We start from the raw sequence: 19730 nt of genomic DNA, 5'->3' as shown, positions 1-19730 counted from the left end.
TAATGGGGCTTTCTCACGGGGCGACTTGACGCAAGATGTAACCAGAGTGAAGTGGTCGTGGTCTAGCACGATATCACACGATATAACGGGGGGTAGATAAAGAGTTCCCACGGGTACTCGGCATTTCTGTTATTTGTGCGAGTGACTTGTCTGTCTCCCGAGCTTTCCCGTTAAATCTTGAATGAACATTGTGAACTGTGAAGTGTTGTTAAATCATCACGTGGCACAAATAATGTAACTTTTTTTTTTCACACACTATAAATATCCTCCCTTGGTTGAATTGGCTCATTTGGAGACATGCCTGTACTAAGTAGCCTCGAGTACAGGATGGTGGTGTTTTTCATTGACGCGCTGTATGCAGCAGCCCTCTATGTGAATCACATTTAATGTGGTATTTCTTCTGCTTCTTGGATACCTGAGCACAAGTTTGTAAATACAGATAGCCTTTTTTAAGACAAGCATTACAAGTGAAAATTGCCTGCCCTCATGCATAATTTATTTTATGGCTCTTGGAGACATGATTCCAACTTCACACACAGAGCATGTAAAAGCTGTCTGCGACTTTTTTACTTGCAGCTGCAGGGCACAGACACACTTATAAGAGAAGTTTAAGTTAACTGCAAAAACAGCACTTTTACATCAATAGCAATGTATGTTTTTAAATCATGGATAACATTAAATGGTTTTCCTGTTGATGTACTAATATATCGTTATATATACTCACATGAGCACCCGGGATACTCCGCAGCCTTCGTCTCCAGCAGGTTCCGTTTTTTCACCCTGTTTCGGTAATCCTCTGGATTTATCGTAAAGAATTTTGTTGAATTGGTACCATTCTACAAGTTGGTACCTGGTGAAGTTATATGGCCTTACCTTCTGCCATCTTCCCTTTATATACGCGTCTGTTGAGGCTATTCCTACAATGGCTACTGGGGATGCAATCTGAAATCCACCTTGCTCACCCTCTCCCTGCTCCAAGGAGCCCATAGGCAGTGTTATCTGTGGCATCTCCTGTTGCCTCTCCACCTGTCTCTCTTGCTGCGTCTCCTCCTCATTCTCCTGCATGGCAAAAACCTTTCTGACATGCTTTACCCCCTTTCTTTGAGCTTTTCTGGGAGTCATCTCTGCAAGTGTTCCAGTGAAAAAGATTCTCCAACAATGACAATGAGGTGGGACGTCCTCGATGGACACATGTTCCATTGGCGATATTGAGACCACCTTTTTTTACTCGCCTTCTGTCCCTTCTGTCCAGCTTCCGGGTTCACTGTTCGCAGGAGTTCCCACGGTAAACGCAAGAGTTATTACGGATATCGCACTGGCCACTACGTCCATATAATGTTTCAATGTTCAACCACAAGTGTACAGGTCACTCTTGGAGAAATTCAAGCTTGCTTGAATTTTCTCCCGAGTCAACAAGTTACACGAGTACCTGCCGTTAGCGCCACGGTGGTCCACGAATGCCGTACGGTTATCGTACGAGGTTCCCACGATGTTCAACTCTGGTTACCTCTTGCGTCAAGTCGCCCCGTGAGAAAGCCCCTTAATCATTCCTTGTACATTCTTACACAAATCATTGATGTGGATGGGTATGTGGAACGAGCTGCCAAAGGAGGTAGTTGAGGAAAGTACCATAACAAAAATTTAAAAGACATTTTGACAGGTACGTGAATAGGATAGGTTTAGAGGGATGTGGGAAAGCCACAGACAAATCGAACTTGCTTAGATGGGGCATCTTGGTGCTCATGGAGTTAGGCTGTGGACCTGTATCGGTGCTGTGTGACTATCTCACTCCCACCCACATGCATACATGCACAATAAGGCAACACGTAGTCAGTGCTAGAGTAACCCGAAACATCACCCATTCCTTTTATCTGGAGATGCTGCCTGTCCCACTGAGGTCCTCCAGCATTTTGTGTCTATCTTCACTAGAGTAACTCAGCAAGTCAAGCAGCCTCACTGCAGGACATGGTTTGGTAACGGGACCAGATCTCAAAAATGGCCTATCCTCGTTCTCAAGATGTACTCCCGTACCCCGCCTGATGAAGGGCAGCATGCCAAAGTACCATGTTCACCACCCTGTCTACCTGTGAACTATGTACCTGTGATCCTAGTTCCCTCTGCTCCACAACACTCCCCAGGGCCCTGCCATTCACTGTGTAGGTCCTGCCTGGTTTGACTTTCCCAAAATGGAGCACCTCTCACTTATCGACATGAGCTTCCATTAACCATTCCTCAGCCCACTTGCCCAACTAATCAAGATCCTGCTGTCATTCCTGATTACCAGCTTCACTATCTATGATGTCACCTATTTTAATGTCATCTGCAAACTTACTTAATCGTGCCTTGTACAATCTCATCCAAATCGTTGATACAAACCCCAAACAGCAGCATTCCCAGAGACACGCCATTCATCACGGGCCTCCCGTCCGAAAAACAACCTTGCACCGTCCAGCCCCTCTGCTGCCTTCCATGAGGCCAATTCTGTATCCAGTTACCTTGCTCTTCCTGGATCCCATGCAATCATATAACCCTGTCCTACGGTACGGGTTCATTGTAAGAGCTCTCCCGTGTTTGCCCTGATTCGAACTCGGTGATTTACGGTAATGGCCACTCGTCGGTATTCGGGGCTCTCGTGGACATTTTACAACATGTTGAAAAACCTTCACGAGTGTTCCCGAGCTTCCCTGCTGTTAGCGAGTCTTCCCGAGTACCTGCCGTTAGTGTTACGAGCCGCTAAGAGACGTCCCCGAGCTCTGACGTACCCGCTACGTTCATTCTCCGTGCTTACCACGAGTTTGATTTTTTCTAAACTCGGGAGAGCTCTTGGAATGAACTCGTACCGTGGGACAGGGCTTTAACCTTCCAGAACCTCTACCATGCAGAACCTTATCAAAGGCCTTGCTGAAGTAGAAAGCAATAGGCATTTATTCATTTTTTTGTCTCGATCCATGAAGTGAAGCCATTTTCCTTGTAATGACGTGTGATTATAGTGAATTACTTGGTCCATGAAAGTTCATGTTGAATATTTTTCATTGAAAATGTTGCCGGTTTTATTTTAAATCAATATTTGAGAATGTACAAAACATTGAGCTTGTGATTAATTTTATTTTCTAGGCGTCTGTGAGAGAATTGTAAAATTCTACTGTGTTAATGTTGTTTTATTGAGTCATTTAGCGTAGTATAATTGTACTCTGTGAAAGCAAATATTTGTTTAATGAGTTGGTTAATCGCATTGTAAAGGGCTGTGTGTTGCCTGAATGGACTGTTCCTATTATACTTTGTAGGCGGCATTTAATTTTCCATCTGTTACTGATTCTGTTTAGCCCCAGAGGTTGAGTTTGATGTCAGCCACGTCCAAAGTATAAGAGATACCTGTGTGGATTCTAGTGCATACAGTAGGCTCCATAACACCACTGGTGTTATTTCATTTTTAATTCTGAATATACATATAGGTGGTGCAACGGTAGAGTTGCTGCCTCAGCGCCAGAGACCTGGATTCAATCACGTCGTCTGTGTGTGGAGTTTGCACGTTCTCCATGTGAGCACGTGGGTTTCCCCCGGGTGCTCCGGTTTACTCCCACATCTCAAAGATGTGCAGGTTTGTAGGTTAATTGGCCCTCTGTAAATTGTCCCTAGTAGGATAACATAGAATTTATGTAAAAGGGTGATCGCTGGTTGGCATGGAGTTGGTGGGCCGAGGGACTTGTTTCCATGCTGTATCTGTAAAACTAAAACTAAAGAAGAATTAAATAATGGATTGACTGGGCTTATATTCACTGGCATTATAACCATATAACAATTACAGCACGGAAACAGGCCATCTCGGCCCTACAAGTCCGTGCCAAACACTTATTTTCCCCTAGTCCCATCTACCTGCACTCAGACCATAACCCTCCATTCCTTTCCCATCCATATACCTATCCAATTTATTTTTAAATGATAAAATCGAACCTGCCTCCACCACTTCCACTGGAAGCTCATTCCACACAGCTACCACTCTCTGAGTAAAGAAGTTCCCCTTCATGTTACCCCTGAACTTCTGTCCCTTAATTCTGAAGTCGTGTCCTCTTGTTTGAATCTTCCCTACTCTCAATGGGACAAGCTTATCCACGTCAACTCTGTCTATCCCTCTCATCATTTTAAAGACCTCTATCAAGTCCCCCCCTTAACCTTCTGCGCTCCAAAGAATAAAGACCTAACTTATTCAATCTTTCTCTGTAACTTAGTTGCTGAAACCCAGGCAACATTCTAGTAAATCTCCTCTGTACTCTCTCTATTTTGTTGACATCCTTCCTATAATTGGGTGACCAAAATTGTACACCATACTCCAGAATTGGTCTCACCAATGCCTTGTACAATTTTAGCATTACATCCCACTTCTATACTCATCAGAAGGATGAAAGGGTATCGTATTGAAACATATAAACATTTTAAAGGATTGGACAGGCTTAATGCAGGAAAAACGTTCCCGATGTTGGGGGTAGTGCAGAACCAGGGGTCACAGTTTAAGAATAAGGGGTAGGCCATTTAGGACTGAGATGAGGAAAAAGTTTTTCACCCAGAGAGTTGTGAATCTGTGGAAATCTCACAGAAAGCAGTGAAGGCCAATTCACTGGATGTTTTCAAGAGATAGTTGGATATTGATCAGACATAAACAAAATGGGAATATTATTAAACGGGTGCAAGACTAATTAATTGAAAAAGCACAGGAACTTATCAGCTCCGCTCCGAGGACTTGTTCTTACTAACTGTACCTAAAGTCCGTACTGAACTGGGGAAAAGGGCATTTAGTTATGCTGCTCCCTTTGCATGGAACCAGCTGCAGAATAACCTGAAACTTAAGGAGCTGGTTTCTATAAACAGATTTAAATCCCTTCTTAATGATGTTGAAGCGGGCTCTTCTGTCTGTACATGCTTTGTTTGATGATGTTCTGACTGTGACTCTATTTATATGTTCTCTGGTGTTTTTAAATTATTGTCTGTAACTGTGGAACTGTGCTGCTGCCTGTCTTGGCCAGGACTCTCTGGTAAAAGAGATTTTTAATCTCATTGAGACTTCTCCTGGTTAAATAAAGGTTAAATAAAAAATAAAAATCAAATAATCATAACCATAATCATACTTTATTAGCCAAGTATGTTTTGCAATATATGAGGAATTTGATTTGCCATACAGTCGTACCAATAAAAAGCAACAGAACACACAAAATACATTTTAACGTAAACATCCACCACAGTGACTCCTCCACATTCCTCACTATAAAGGAAGGTGAAAAAAGTTCAATTTCTCCCTTCTTTGTCCTCCAGTGGTCAGGGGCCTCACCTTCCGTTGACGGGACGATCTTACTCCCGTAGCCAGCGGCGGGCCTCCTCGTCGGGGCGATCAAGCTGCTGCATCGGGGGGAATCACAGCTCTCCCGTGCTGGGTGATCTACCCCGGGTCGAACGTCGTGTGGCTTTTTGAGCTTCCCGACGTCGGTCTCAACCCGAGACTGCGAGCTCCTTGATGTTAAAGTCCGCAGGCCTGCAGTTGGAGCGTCGATCCCAGGCAAGGAATCGGCTCCGATGGTAAGTCCATGCCCCGCGGTGGGGCTCACAGACAGTCCCGAGCAAGGCCGCCAGATCCACGATGTTAGGCCGCAGAACGACCAGAGATACAACCCAGAAAACAATCGCATCTCCGGCAAGGTAAGAGATTGAAAACAAGTTTCTCCCTTCCCCCCCCCTCCCCCCACATAAAACAAACCAGAGAACATTAACACAAACTTTTTAAGCGCTAAAAATAAAAAATAAATAGACGAAAAGGACAGACAGACTGTAGGTGAGGCTGTCATCGAAGCGCCACCAGAGCAATTCGGAGCAATCTCTGCATCCTCAGACAAGAATCACTGAGTTAGCCATCAGTCGCATGAAGGAATTGGGCAGTCAAATGGAAGGTTGGCCTTTACTGCAAGAAGGAGAGAAGACGAGAAGGAAAACCAAACAGCAGATGATGGAATCTGAACTAGAAACACAAAATGCCTGAAGAACTCAGCCAGTCGAGCAGCATCTGCAGAGAAAGGTTCTGAGGAAGGGTTCCCCAATTGTTGACTGGTTTCTCTTTCCACGCCTGACTGACCCTCTTCCATTAGCATTCATAGCAAAAGGATTTGAGTATAGGAGTAGGGAGGTTCTACTGCAGTTGTACAGGGTCTTGTTGAGACCACACCTGGAGTATTGCGTACAGTTTTGGTCTCCTAATCTGAGGAAAGACATTCTTGCCATAGAGGGAGTACAGAGAAGGTTCACCAGACTGATTCCTGGGATGTCAATACTTTCATATGAAGAAAGACTGGATAGACTCGGTTTGTACTCGCTAGAATTTAGAAGATTGAGAGGGGATCTTATAGAAACTTACAAAATTCTTAAGGGGTTGGACAGGCTAGATGCAGGAAGATTGTTCCCGATGTTGGGGAAGTCCAGAACAAGGGGTCACAGTTTAATGATAAGGGGGAAATCTTTTAGAACCGATATGAGGAAAACTTTTTTCACACAGAGAGTGGTGAATCTGATGAATTCTCTCCCGCAGAAGGTAGTTGAGGCCAGTTCATTGGCTATATTTAAGAGGGAGTTAGAAGTGGCCCTTGTGGCTAAAGGGATCAGGGGGCATGGAGAGAAGGCAGGTACAGGATACTGAGTTGGATGATCAGCCATGACCATATTGCAGTGCAGGCTTGAAGGGCCGAATGGCCTACTCCTGCACCTATTTTCTATGTTTCTATGTTTCCAGTATTTCCCGTTTCTGTAAACACGATGGAAACCGTGCTACTATTGAACTGGGTTTTACTGAGACCACACTTGGAGCACAGCATGGAGATTTGGTGTCTATTTAATGAATAGTATACTTAACCTGGAGGCAGCACAGCCCTGGGGTATTAGTGGCTCCTGGGTTGCAGGTCTCATGAGGAATGGTGGAGTTAATTTAGTTTTGAGATACAGTATAGAAATAGGCAAGTTCACACTAGTTCTATGTTATCCCACTTACTCATCCACTCTCTACACACCAGGGACAATTTACACAGGCCAATTAACCTACAAACCAGCACTTTGGGATGTGAGAGGAAACCCACGCATGCAGTCACAGGCAGAACGTGCAAACTCCACACAGACAGCACCCGAGACCAGGATCAAATCTGGGTCTCCTGCGCTGTAAAGCAGCAGGTCTATCAGCTGTCCCACATCGTAGGATTTTGGAGATTAAGAAAGAATCTTATTGAATCGTACAATACAAGATTCAAGGGGAGGATGGGAGCTGATGGTGTAAATGTTAGAAGGCTGCTTCCGCTCATGGGACAATCATCTACACTAGGGACAATTTACAATTATACCAAGCCAATTAACCTAGAAACCTGCACGTCTCTGGGGTGTGTGAGGAAACCGGAGCACCTGGAGCAAACTCACGGGGAGAACATACAAACTCCGTACAGACAGCATCCGTAGTTGGGATCGACCCTGGGTCTGTAGCGCTGTTAGGCAGCAGTTTTACCGATACACCACCGTGCCACCCGTATTCATTAGAATAAGATCCCACTTTAGCTTGCGAAAGGCAGGAGGCCACACTGGAGTGCTGGGGTCCAGACCAGGTCCAGTTTACACTGGGCACGGTTGGTCTATTGGCAATCCCATTGCCAGCTGGAAGATCTCCAGTGGACCCAAGAGTACGTTGTGCAAAGTGTAAATAACAACCAGTTATTAAATAAATAACAACAATGTCCACAATGTCCCATGGGATTCAGTGACAGTGGCTGATCATTAAAGTCATGCATGGACTTTTGTATCTTTTAATTTAGCATAGTTTATTGTCATGTGTACTGAGGTACAGTGCAAAGCTATTTGTTGCTTGCTAGCCAGTCAGCGGAAAGGCAATACATGCTTACAATCGGGCCATCCACAGTGTACAGATACATGATGAAGGGAATCACGTTTAGTGCAAGGTAAAATCCGATTAAAGATGGTCCAAGGGTCTCCAATGAGGTAGATGGTAGGTCAGGACCGCTCTCTAGTTGGTCATAGGATGGTTCAGTTGCCTGTTCACAGCTGGGAAGAAACTGTCCCTGAAGCTGGAGGTGAGCGTTTTCACACTTCTGTATGTCTTGCCTGATGGGAGAGGAGAGGAGAGAAGAGGGAGTGACCGGGGTGAGTCTGGTCCTTGATTATGCTGCTGGTCTTGCCGAGGCAGCGTGAAGTGTAGATGGAGTCAATGGAAGGGAGGTTGGTTTGTGTGATAGTCTGGGCTGCTTCCACAATTCTATTTCTGATTAAGTGTTTGTGTTATTTTGGTTCAGCACGACTGTCAACGTGAACCCTCTATGAAAAGGGCAGGGCGTGAAATTAGCGGTTGCCCGGGTGCCATTGACCACCCAAAGTGCCGCCAGGCAACCTAAACTGCGAGTCATTATACCCGGCTTGGCACGCAGATACTGGTTTATAGACACAAAAAACTAGAGTAACTCCGTGGGTCAGGCAGCATCTCTGGAGAATAGGAACGTGACGTTTCGTGTCGATGGCGGCTGTATTGCGGGGGAAAGATACTAGGTGCGTGGTGACGAAGGGTTGGAGCGAATGACAGGTCCCGAACAGCGGCAGCAGCGGCCACGAAAGTGGCTCCACCGCCTCCTCCCACACCCCGCCCGGCGGAAGGAGGCCTCCCTCTCCCTCCCTCCCTCCTCCCGGCCTCGGCGTGCGAGAGGGATTGTTTTGAAAGCGCCGTTAGCAGATTTGCAAGCAGCGGCGGCTATCGCCCTGATAACGGCCGCTGCTTGCAAATCCGCCAACGGCGCTTTCAAAACAACCCCTGTCGCACACCAAGATCGGGAGGAGGGAGGGAGAGGGAGGCCTCCTTCCGCCGTCTGAAACAGCTGCACCAAAGATCCTATAGCTATAGGATCCTTGAGCTGCACAGCTCGGCCCCGCATCTTCCTGTCGGCTGGCGGAGGAAGGGAGGCGATGGTGAGGAGTTCGCAACCCCCGCCCCCTTTGGCGGCAGCACTTTGGCGTTGGACAGGGACGGCCAAGGCAACGGGGAAATGTTGTCCGAGGAGCGCTGACCTTCCTTCCTCCCCACCTCTGCCCCTTCCCCCTCCCCCTCTCTCTCTCTCCACCCCTCTTATCCTGGGACCCATCCTCTCCATCCCGCACTGATCCCCATTCCCTCCTCTTGTCCTCACTGACATCCCCTGTGCTCCCCTCCCCATCTACCCCCCCCCCCCCCCAATCTACCCCCCCCTCACAATTTTACACACTCCAACCAACACATACTAATTCTCCTGCCTCAATCCATCTATTCCGCACCGACTGCCTTCTCAACCCCCCCCCCGCCATCTATCTACCTCGCACTGATTCACACACCCCCTGACCCTATTGTGCTTCATGGTCTTCAGAGCGAATATTAACTATGTTTGATAACGGAATGCAATCAAATGTGTTTTAATTCCCAATGTTATTATTTGTTTTGACACCTTTAAACATATTACCAAAAGAACATTTGCTGCCGTTATGTCCTTTGGACATCTCTTGTTAGTTAGTGTAATGTTTAACCTGTCAGATGGGTATAGCCGGTTTTAACAGCTATTATCATAAAATGCCTTTAGAAATTTCCTTGCAACCTGTATATTTTGTTGTGGATAAATTATGTGGTAAGTGAGAGTGTTTCTGTGCCAAAAGCAATAACGACCCATGCTATGGCCATGTCATGATAATTTTCCATCCTTCACAGAAAACATGCTTGCATCAATTTGTAGTGTGTATGGTTACACATATATGTTACCATGGTCCAGGATTTATTGACACAGGTTGATCATATGCTGAATAATCCAACCACATTTTTGTTTGGAAGTGAAAAGAACTAATAGAAATTGCATTAATTGCAATGTGTAAAAAGAGTTGAGATACTGTACTATAATTTTGCTGCATGTCATTGTGGTATATATCATGTCTTGATTGGTGAATATGTTTAGTTTGAAGCAGAAATAATATGTGAATGTATACAAAAGTGCTGGAGAAACTCAGCGGATGCGGCAGTACGTATGGAGCGAAGGAAATAGGCAACGTTTTGGGCCGAAACCCTTCTTTAGACTGATGGGTTCCAGCCTGAAACGTTGCCTATTTCCTTCGCTCCATAGATGCTGCTGCACCCGCTGAGTTTCTCCAGTACTTTTGTCTACCTTCGATTTTCCAGCATCTGCAGTTCCTTCTTGAACATAATATGTGAATGCTTCATTGAGCATAATTCTGACTGGTAACTACGCACTTCGTCCAAGCACATTATCGCACGCGTCATGCAAAGCATCTTAAATGACCACCTAAACTGTCATTTGGCAATCTAAAAAGCTGTCAAGGTTGCCCGGCTGGCAACAGGGAATACAAGTTAAGTGAGAGCCCTGAAGGGTCTGAAGAAGGGCGGGGAGAAAAGGTGTATGGTACACTCGACTTCATCGGTTGGGGCATTAAGTATATGAGTTGTTGCAGTTTTATAAGTCTGCAGTTTGGGTATTTGTGCAGTTCTGGTTGCCCCATTATAGGAAGGATGTGGTTGTTCCTTTACTGTACTTTTCTATGCTTTTCTCCAATGGCCACTAATGCATTCCCTGTTGGCAATGTGGGATCGTGTCATTAGAGGATTTTCAATGCAAGATGCTGGTGAAACCAGAGCTGGAATATCGCAAGAAGATTTGGTCTCCCTTTTTTAAGGAAATATATATTTATATTGAAGATGGAGGTGGTCTGGGTTGACTCCTACTTCCAATGGCAGCTTGTCCCATATACCCATCACCCTCTGTGTGAAAACGTTGCCTCTCGGGTTCCTATCAAATCTTTCCCCCCTCACCTTAAACTTATGTTCTCTGATTTTTGATTCCCCTACTCTGGGTAAAAGACTCTGCATGCAACCTATCAATTCCCCTCTTGGTTTTGTACACATCTAGGAGACCACCCCTCGGCCTTCCTGTGCTGTAAGGAATGGAGTCCAGCGTCTCGCTATTCGAGGCCTGGCCTTGTAAATCTTCTCTGCACCCATTCCAGCTTAGGTCCAATAATGATGGCTCCGGTGATCAAGAATTCACAGCTGACGGTCGGCCCAGTGGCCTTCAGTGCTGTCATATTTCTGTCGCATGGATCACCTGCCAGCTGCAGTGTTTTTTAACACTTTTGCTTTCTGTTCCCCTTTAGCCTGGAGCTGTTGTACCTGGGTGGGAATGGGATTCTATCCATCCCGCCGGAACTTGCCAACCTGCCTTACCTCAGCTACCTGGGACTGTGTGACAACCACATTCAAGGCCTTCCACCGCAGCTTGCGCAGTGAGTAATGGGGTAAAGCTTCTTTGGGGTGGCGCAGCGGTAGAGTTGCTGCCTTACAGTGCCAGGGACCCAGCTTCCATCTTAACCTCGACCGCTGTCCCAACGGAGGTTATTCGTTCTCCCAATGACTGTATATATTTTCTCTGGGTTTCCTCCCACATTCCAAAGACCTACACGTTTTGTAGGTTAATTGGCTTCAGTAAATTGTCACTGGTGTGTAGGATAGTGTAAGTGTACGGAGTGATCGCTGGTCAGCGTGGGCCAGCATGGACTCAGTGGGCCGAAGGGCCTGTTTCCAAGCTGTATCTCCAAAGTCTAAAGTACATTTATAACTCCGCTTGGTTAACCCGTGGCCTGTTGTGAAGACGTTGTGTTGTAACTCATCAACGTTGGGGTTTAGACCACCCTGAGAGTGGCATGAGCCATTCTGAGCATCTGCAGATGCCATCACTGCGATGGGCCTGACCCCACTCAATGGTGAGACAGAGTGGAGGATGGGGAAGTCAGTGAGGTGGTGTCAGGACAACAAGCTCTCTCTCACTCAATGTGAGCACCATGAAACATAGAAACATAGAAATGAGGTGCAGGAGTAGGCCATTCGGCCCTTCGAGCCTGCACCGCCATTCAATATGATCATGGCTGATCATCCAACTCGGTATCCCGTACCTGCCTTCTCTCCATACCCCCTGATCCCTTTAGCCACAAGGGCCACATCTAACTCCCTCTTAAATATAGCCAATGAACTGTGGCCTCAACTACCCTCTGTGGCAGAGAGTTCCAGAGATTCACCACTCTCTGTGTGAAAATGAAGCTGCTGGCCATTGTATTATGAAGGGATTATGGAGTCCGTCTGCCATCTTTCACGACGTTGAATGATAGAAAGGGCTTGCGAGGTGCTTCAGCTTGCCAGAATGTTCTATTTAACAGACGTCATTGGGTAATGACCAGAGCCTCCCATCACACTGACCTGCTGTCGTTCCTCCACCTTCCAGGCTGAATTCTCTGCGGTCACTCAGCCTTCACAACAACCTGCTCACGTACCTCCCTCAAGAAATCCTCAACCTGGTGCACCTGCAGGAGCTGAGTCTCCGCGGCAACCCCCTGGTGGTGCGGTTCGTCAAGGACTTCATCTACAACCCTCCGTCGCTCCTGGAGCTGGCTGGCCGCATCGTCAAATCCCGCAACTTCCAGTACTCTCGCAAAGACACGCCCGCAAACCTGGTCAACTATTTGGACTCTGCCAGCAAGTGCCCCAATCCCAAGTGTGCAGGTAAGAAGATTGATGTTGTCCTTAGTGGCGAGTGGGGGGGGGTGGCGCAGTGGTCGAGTACCTGCCTCATGGTGCTTCACCGTGCCCGAGACCCAGGTTTGATCCTGACCACGGGTGCTGTCTGTAGAAAGGTTGTACATATAGAAACATAGAAAATAGGTGCAGGAGTAGGTCATTTGGCCCTTCGAGCCTGCACCGCCATTCAATATGATCATGGCTGATCATCCAACTCAGTATCCTGTACCTGCCTTCTCTCCATACCCCCTGATCCACAAGGGCCACATCTAACTCCCTCTTAAATATAGCCAATGATCTGGCCTCAACTACCTTCTGTGGCAGAGAATTCCAGAGATTCACCACTCTCTGTGTGAAAAATGTTTTTCTCATCTCGGTTTTAAAAGACTTATCCTTAAACTGTGACCCCTTGTTCTGGACTTCCCCAACATCGGGAACAATCTTCCTGCATCTAGCCTGTCCAACCCCTTAAGAATTTTGTAAGTTTCTATAAGATCCCCCCTCAACCTTCTAAATTCTAGCGAGTACAAGCCGAGTCTATCCAGTCTTTCTTCATATGAAAGTCCTGCCATCCCAGGAATATGCGTGGGTTTCTCTGGGTGCTCCGGTTTCCTCCCACACTCCAAAGATGTGCAGGTTTGTAGGTTAATTGGCTTTGGTTAAAATGTTCTTAGTGTGTCGGATAGTGCTAGAGTACAGGGATCGCTGGTTGGCGCAGACTCGGTGGGCTGAAGGGCCTGTTTCTATGCTGTACCTCTAAAATCTAAAGAATGCACTGAGGTCTAATTGATTTTGATTCAAATCCTAAGGAGTTGTCTTTTCTTATTAGTATGATTCAGTGCACTAGGTCAGTATAGTTTTAATTTGAATAAATTTTCCCCACTTTGTGTGAGAAATTGAATTGAATGGAAAGATACAGCATGGGAACAGGCTCTTCGGCCCATCAAGTCCATGTTTGCTCCCCTTTAAATCTCTCACCTCGCGTTTAAACCTATGTGAGAACCTGAAACGTCACCCATCCATGTTCTCCAGAGATGTTGTCTTTCCTGCTGAGTTCCTCCAGCACTTTGTGTCTTTTTTTATTAACTAGCATCTGGAATTCCTTGTGTCTACTCTTAAACCTATGCCCTCTAGTTTTAGACTCCCCTACTCTTGGACAAACACACTGATCAGCTACCCTATCTCTGCCTCTCATGATTTTATAAACCTCTGCCAGGTCACCCCCAACGTCCTTTACTCCAGTGAATGCAGCCCCAGCCAATCCAATCTTGCCTCCAATCCAGGAAACATCCTGACGTCCCCATTCTTGCACTCAGTGCCACGGTTGATGAAGGCAAGCAAGCGTGCCATATACCTCCTTCACCACCCTGTCTATCTGTGTCGCCACCTTCAGAGAAGGTTTGTATCATCCCCCAAGTCTCTCTGATCACCAACGTTCCCCAGGGCTTCATGTTAAGGAGGATGACTCCCGTCCCCTGCACCGTAATGGTGCAGACCAATGCAGAGGGTGGTGGGCACATGGTATAGTCTGCCTAAGGAGGGTAGTTGAAGCGGGGACTACAACAACTTTTAAAAGGCACTTGGACAGATACTTAGAAACATAGAAAAAGTGCAGGAAGAGGCCATTCGGCCCTTCGAGCCAGCACCGCCATTCATTGCGATCATGGCTGATCGTCCCCAATCAATAACCCGTGCCTGCCTTCTCCCCATATCCCTTGATTCCACTAGCCTCTAGAGCTCTATCTAACTCATGGATGGGAAAGATTTAATGGACAAATAGAACTAGCTTGGATGGGGCATCTTGGTAAGCATTGATAAGTTGGGCTGGAGGGTCATTTCTCTGACTCTACACCACTACAGAATAACTAACCGAGAACCAGTGGGTGTGGTCTATTTGGATAGGATCTGAGCCAACTCCTTATAGATCCTAGCTTTGCCGTCATAGAGCATTACAGCCCTCCGGCCTGACTTTCCCATGCCCACCAAGATGTCCCATCTGCACACAGTCCCACTTGCCCGCGTTTGGCCCATATGCTTCTAAAACCTTTCCTATCCAAGTTTTGAAAGGAATGACATACTCAGTGAGCATTTAGCAATATTTTCAGCGACCAAGGTTTTGTCACAGGAGAAGAAAGTGAGATTTCAATGCCAGAAATGAAAATTATTGTGATTCAGTTACATTTATTTTTCATCGATGTTCTTGCTCATATAAGGACCAACTCTAATCTAACCACAGAATCCACCTTCCTTTATCCCTGCATAGCCGTGCCTATCCAAAAGCCTTTTAAATGCCGCTGTAGTTTCTGTAGCCACCTTGCAGTGCATTCTAGGCACCCGGCACTGTTTAAAAATAAAAATCTCAATTTTGTTCTACTTTTTTCTACATAGATGTTCTTCCTCATCATGTAAGGAATAACTTATCTACCTGCACATAATCCATTCCTTGCATATCCATGTGCCTATCCAAAAGTATTTTAAATGCCGCTATCTTTAGATTTTCAGTCATAGAGTGATACAGGCCCTTCGGCCCACCTTGCCCACACCAGCCAACAATGTCCCAGCGGTGCTGGCTCGAGAAGGGTCGAATGGCCTCCTCCTGCACATATTTTCTATAGAAACATAGAAATTAGGTGCAGGAGTAGGCCATTCGGCCCTTCGAGCCTGCACCGCCATTCAATATGATCATGGCTGATCATCCAACTCAGTATCCCGTACCTGCCTTCTCTCCATACCCCCTGATCCCCTTAGCCACAAGGGCCACATCTAACTCCCTCTTAAATATAGCCAATGAAGTGGCCTCAACTACCCTCTGTGGCAGAGAGTTCCAGAGATTCACCACTCTCTGCGTGAAAAAAGTTCTTCTCATCTCGGTTTTAAAGGATTTCCCCTTTATCCTTAAGCTGTGACCCCTTGTCCTGGACTTCCCTAACATCGGGAACAATCTTCCTGCATCTAGCCTGTCCAACCCCTTAAGAATTTTGTAAGTTTCTATAAGATCCCCTCTCAATCTTCTAAATTCTAGAGAGTATAAACCAAGTCTATCCAGTCTTTCTTCATAAGACAGTCCTGACATCCCAGGAATCAGTCTGGTGAACCGTCTCTGCACTCCCTCTATGGCAATAATGTCCTTCCTCAGATTTGGAGACCAAAACTGTACGCAATACTCCAGGTGTGGTCTCACCAAGACCCTGTACAACTGCAGTAGAACCTCTCTGCTCCTATACTCAAATCCTTTTGCAATGAAAGCTAACATACCATTCGCTTTCTTTACTGCCTGCTGCACCTGCATGCCTACCTTCAATGACTGGTGTACCACGACACCCAGGTCTCGCTGCATCTCCCCCTTTCCCAATCGGCCACCATTTCTATGTTTCTAACACTAGTCCCACTTGCCTACGCTTGGTCCATATCCCTCCAAACCCATCCTATTCATGCACCTGTCTAACTGTCTCTTAAACGATGGGATAGTCCCAGCCTCAACTACCTCCTCTGGCAGCTTGTTTCATACACCCACCAACCTTTGTGTGAAAAAGTTACCCCTCGGATTCCGATTAAATCTTTCCCCATTCACCTTGAATCTATGTCCTCTGGTCCTCTATTCCCCTACACTGGGCAAGAGACCCTGTGCATCTATCCCCCTCATGATTTTGTACACCTCAATAAGACACCCCTCATCCTCCAATGCTCCATGGAATAGGGACCCAGCTACTCAACCTCTCCCTATTGCTCACACCCTCTAGTCCTGGCAACATCCTCGTAGATCCTGCCCTTGTTCGACGTCCCAAAATGCAAACCTCACAATGTTCTGTGATTATATTAGATAAATTCTATCAACCGTTCCTCTGCCCACCTGGCCAATCGATCCAGATCCTGCTGCAATCGTTCACAACCATCTTCACTATCTGCAAAACCACTAACCTTGTATCATCAGCAAACTTGCTAATCTTGCCCTGTATGTGCTCATTAAAATCATTGACGTAGATGACAAACAGAAACGGGCCCAGCACCGAACCCTGAGGCACACCACTAGACACAGGCCTACAGTTCGAGAAGCAGCGTTCCACCATCACCGTCTGCTTCCTTCCAGGGAGCCAATTTGCTATCCATTCAGCTCCTTGGATCCCATGCGATCTAACCTTCCAGAGCAGCCTACCATGCGGAATCTTGTTGAATGCCTTACTGAAATCCATGTATCCATCTCTGATGACCTCTCTTGGACCCACAATACCTCAACTGTGGTCAAGAAGGCTCACCAGCGTCTCTTCTTCCTGAGGAGACTGAATCTGTCTCCTCAGATTCTGGTGAACTTCTACCGCTGCACCATCGAGAGCATCCTTACTAACTGTATCACAGTATGGTATGGCAACTGCTCTGTCTCCGACCGGAAAGCACTGCAGAGGGTGGTGAAAACTGCCCAACGCATCACCGGTTCCACGCTCCCCTCCATTGAGTCTGTCCAAAGCAAGCGTTGTCTGCGGAGGGCGCTCAGCATCACCAGGGACTGCTCACACCCCAACCATGGACTGTTTACCCTCCTACCATCCGGGAGGCGCTACAGGTCTCTCCGTTGCCGGACCAGTAGGTCCAGGAACAGCTTCTTCCCTGCGGCTGTCACACTACTCAACAATGTACCTCGGTGACTGCCAATCACCCCCCCCCCCCCCCCCGGACAGTCCTCACACAGGAAAAACACTATGACTGTATGCATGTAAATAGATTTATTTATTGCTCATATTCTATGTCGCTCTTCTAGGGAGATGCTAACTGCATTTCGTTGTCTCTGTACTGTACACTGACAACGACAATTAAAGTTGAATCTGAATCTGTATACATCTACAACTCTGCCCTCTTCAAAATAATTAATCAGATTTATGAGATGAATGACCTCCCACATACAAAGCCATGCTGACTATCCCTAATCAGCCCTTGCCCATCCGTGCCTGTATAACCTATCCCTTAGAATACTCTCCAGTAACTTTCCAACTACAGATGTTAAGCTCACCGGCGTTTTTCCCTGCAGCCCTTCTTGAATAGAGACACAACATTTGCCACTCTCCAGCCTTCCGGCATCTCTCCTGTATTTAAGGACGACTCGTATATTTCAACCAGGGCTCCCGCAATTTCCTCTCTAGCTTCCCGCAATGTCCTCTGATATATCTGACTTTACAGATACAGCGCGGAAACAGGCCCTTTGGCCCACCGGGTCCGTGCCAACCAGCGATCACCATGTACACTAGCATTGTGTCTGCCTCCACTACCACCCCTTGCAGTATGTTCCAGGCATCCAGCACCCTCTGTAAAAATGTGCCCGGGCTTGGTGATACTTTTCTAACGTATCTGTTCTTCCTCCCTAGGAGTTTACTTTGACTCGTGTGTCCGGCACATCAAGTTTGTCGACTTCTGTGGCAAGTACCGCCTGCCCCTCATGCACTACCTGTGTTCCCCGCAATGCTACTCGCCCTGCTGCTCCAACTCTCAGAGCGACTGTGACTCTGACGAAGAGTTCAACATCCCCCAGCACCGGATGCAGAAGGTTCTCCTTGGTTAATGGCCGTTCCCGGGGCTCGCCTGAGGATTTGGATGACTGTAATCCTAGCTGACTTGAACCTGTCGAATGCAACACATGTCAGGGTTTTATTCAATCCAATCGTGAAACAATTACACTAACATTCAAACCTCCCCATCAGATTTGCAGTCTATGGATTATTCTTAATCTTTGAAGTATTATCGCAGACTTAAATATTTGTATTAAAGGACTATATTTTTATGCCAGTAATTTTGAAATGTTCCTGTAATTCTTTATTGGATTTGCAAAGAGTTATTTTAAATAACAATAGTCTAAAATATTATGTAATTTAATGCGTCAAATTATTACTAAACTTTTGCTAATGTTTGCTTTTGAGGAGATCCTGTCTGTAAAATAGAATATACCAAGCAGAAGGTAGACAAAAATTGCTGGAGAAACTCGGTGGGTGAATTTCGACCCGAAAGGGTCTCAGCCCGAAACATCGCCTATTACTTCTCTTCATAGATGCTGCCTCACCCGCTGAGTTTCTCCAGCATTTTTTGTCTACCTTCGATTTTTCCAGCATCTGCAGTGCTTTCTTAAATATACCAAGCAGAGAATTGTTTTTGATTATTGACAAACTGGGTTTAAATTGTGGAGCCATGTCCTTTGCTAGAATAGTTACTTTGGCAGCAGCCTTGTAGTGAATGGTGGTCCTTGCTTGTTTCCAGTCAAGGGCACTCACCTTTCAACATCTCTACCATATTTCCTTGTGTCACAGAATACAGAACAACACCGCACCATTTGGCCCATGCATCTCGTCATTAAAATAAGTTGCAAGCCATTGAGGAAATGCTGGACACTTGTTGGTGTCCATCGTAAGGTTCCTCTCGTGGTATACATTCTTCATAAGTTATATGACGGAGAATTTGGCCATTTGGCTCATCAAGTCTACTCTGCCATTCAATCATGGCTGATCTATCTCTCCCTCCTAACCCTATTCTCCTGCCTCCTCCCCATAACCCCTGACAGCCGTACTAATCAAGAATCTATCTATCTCTGCCTTAAAAATGTCCATTGACTTGTCCCCCCCCATTCATCCGTTTGAAATTGGTTGTGTTGCATGCTTACCTGACAGAAAGCATGAATGCTTCACATTGGTTTATGTCGGACATTCCCTGAACTCGTCGATCGATGGCTAGTTGGGCAATGGGGGCAGAGAGAAACATGCCGTTTATACCTACAACACTGGAAGAAAAATTCCCCAGCTGTAAACTTGTACACCGTGTGGGATTTAATGTTTATTATTGCTTTCATCAAAGTGTTTGGAAAATAATATTTGCGTTCCATTTCATCTGGTGCTGTTCAAATGCATCGAGTCCTGTTCCCAGTTTCACGTAGACTGGTGTTTTACCGTTTTAATGCTGGAGTTATGCTATTGAATGGAACAAATGGGACTTTAGTGATGGAACAGCCTACCGCAACAAAGTGTGTAAGATGGGATATAAAACAGATTTATTCTAATGTAGAGCCAGTTTATTAAATAACACTGGAGACTTTTCAAATGTTAGGGTGAAACCTTGAATAAATTGCACAATGTGGACAAAC

At 46.2% G+C, this 19730-nt stretch overlaps 1 protein-coding gene across 1 annotated transcript in view; it reads left to right on the top strand.

Moving 5' to 3' along the window:
- Nucleotides 1-18390, top strand: part of lrrc58b (leucine rich repeat containing 58b) — a 35537-nt gene extending 17147 nt beyond the window's left edge. The window contains exons 2-4 of the mRNA XM_055644302.1: nt 11203-11331; nt 12324-12601; nt 17971-18390. Of these exons, the coding sequence (XP_055500277.1) occupies nt 11203-11331; nt 12324-12601; nt 17971-18164 (601 nt within the window). The 3' untranslated portion in view covers nt 18165-18390. The remainder of the gene's footprint in view (nt 1-11202; nt 11332-12323; nt 12602-17970) is intronic.
- Nucleotides 18391-19730: the final 1340 nt, after the last annotated feature.

This window comes from Leucoraja erinacea, chromosome 13 (assembly GCF_028641065.1).
Source record: "Leucoraja erinacea ecotype New England chromosome 13, Leri_hhj_1, whole genome shotgun sequence".
NCBI classification, from domain to species: Eukaryota; Metazoa; Chordata; class Chondrichthyes; order Rajiformes; family Rajidae; genus Leucoraja; species Leucoraja erinaceus.
This window is presented reverse-complemented; position numbering and strand designations above follow the sequence as displayed.